We start from the raw sequence: 1,432 nt of genomic DNA on the forward strand, positions 1-1,432 counted from the left end.
TTTCTCATTCTATTTATGGCTTATTGCCTGACAGTCTGTATCCGAGTCTGATGTAAGTGTATCTCGGATATAGCTTTAGTGGAAACCGGTGGGGGGTGTCCACAGAGCTCGAGTGAGTTCCTGGTCTGGCCGAGTAGTGGGCGGCCATCGGTAGCGCTACCCTCGGGCGCATCAATTGATGCGGACAGATTCATCGTACCAAATTCATGACACCATATAATTTACTATCATAAACAAGCTAACAGCCTCAGCAAAATCACGCATCTACACAGATATTGTCAAACTGTCGCTGCCTCTAGAGGCTCCTCTTCAGTGGTACCTCCTGCATCCGCTTGCGCTGCACGTTCGTGCAGAGTGCGCCACGGTGGAAGCTTGAAGCAAGCCGGGAGCTCCTCCCAGGCGTTCTTCCGGCCGCTTCTGTACGAAGCCTGGGGGGCCTTGCGACGGTGGCTGCACAGGTTGTGGACGGGCCTCCCCTCCGCGAAGATGACGATAGCGAACGAGTTCATGACGCAGTGTGCCGACCCGGGCCGTTCAAGGAGGTGGAGGAAGATGCGTCGGACGGCGTAGCACTGGGGGACGGAGCGGCACTCGTCGTACATGCGCATGTCGTTGGAGAAGAGCAACGTGAACGTGTGCGTGCGCGAGAGCGTCGCGTCTAGGCCGAATGTGCGTGCGGCGGTGACGATCGTCTCAATGTCGCGCTGAAACAGACGGTTCATGCGGCGGGAATGAGGACTTGCGCGTCGGCGTTCCTTGCTGCGCTAATGATGGCGATGTGAGAGTCGATATCGTCTAGCGGAAGTCTGTGCAGCAGATGCGTGGACAAATGATGCGATCCCGCTCGGACGACGAGTTCCCATTCCTCCAGAGTGTCCGGGTAGGTGCATTGCAGGATGGTGATAATTCGTTTGCGCAAGCCATCTGCAGGATCATGGCGTATTCGATGCAGGTACCCTGAGATAAGGAATCTGCCGCACCATAGTTCGAGGTCAGCATCTTGTTCAAAGATCGTGTCCGCATCCGCAAATTCTGTCAAAAACTTACTCGTAGGGAGGGGAAGTAGCCAAGAGGAACAGTTTCATGTGAACGAGATCGTCATGGAGTTTGACAAGAAGACACCCGTCGTATGACTCCACGCCAGTGTCCGGTTGCGGCAGCGAGAACATGTCTTGAAATACAGCCGACTCGTTGCTGAGGATCCCTTTATACAATTTGAACAGAGTGTCGTCTACCTGCAAGACAACGTTCCCGTCGTCGTACCAGACATCTGGAGATCGATTTAGTGATATCGGTGACTCCGACATGACGTGTTAACGTCGGTTTCTGCAGAACTAAACAGATGAGTAGAGCGTTCAAGCTATTTCTGAGGACGCATAGCTGCAATCAAATCCATACCTCAGAAGTTAAGGTGCAAGTCGTACGCAAGAGG

At 53.6% G+C, this 1,432-nt stretch overlaps 1 protein-coding gene across 1 annotated transcript; it reads right to left on the reverse strand.

The window, feature by feature from the left end:
* Nucleotides 1-547: 547 nt before the first annotated feature.
* On the reverse strand, nucleotides 548-1,336 carry PHACADRAFT_266208 (uncharacterized protein; the record flags this gene model as incomplete). The annotated part of the gene is made up of 2 exons (XM_007402701.1): nucleotides 1,048-1,336; nucleotides 548-971 (listed from the first exon to the last, which is right to left on the reverse strand). Coding segments are annotated over exons 1-2 (436 nt in total), but the record flags the coding sequence as incomplete, so codon positions are not given.
* Between the last annotated feature and the right edge of the window lie 96 nt (nucleotides 1,337-1,432).

The sequence above is a fragment of the Phanerochaete carnosa genome (assembly GCF_000300595.1).
Source record: "Phanerochaete carnosa HHB-10118-sp unplaced genomic scaffold PHACAscaffold_350, whole genome shotgun sequence".
In the NCBI taxonomy this organism is placed as follows: domain Eukaryota; kingdom Fungi; phylum Basidiomycota; class Agaricomycetes; order Polyporales; family Phanerochaetaceae; genus Phanerochaete; species Phanerochaete carnosa.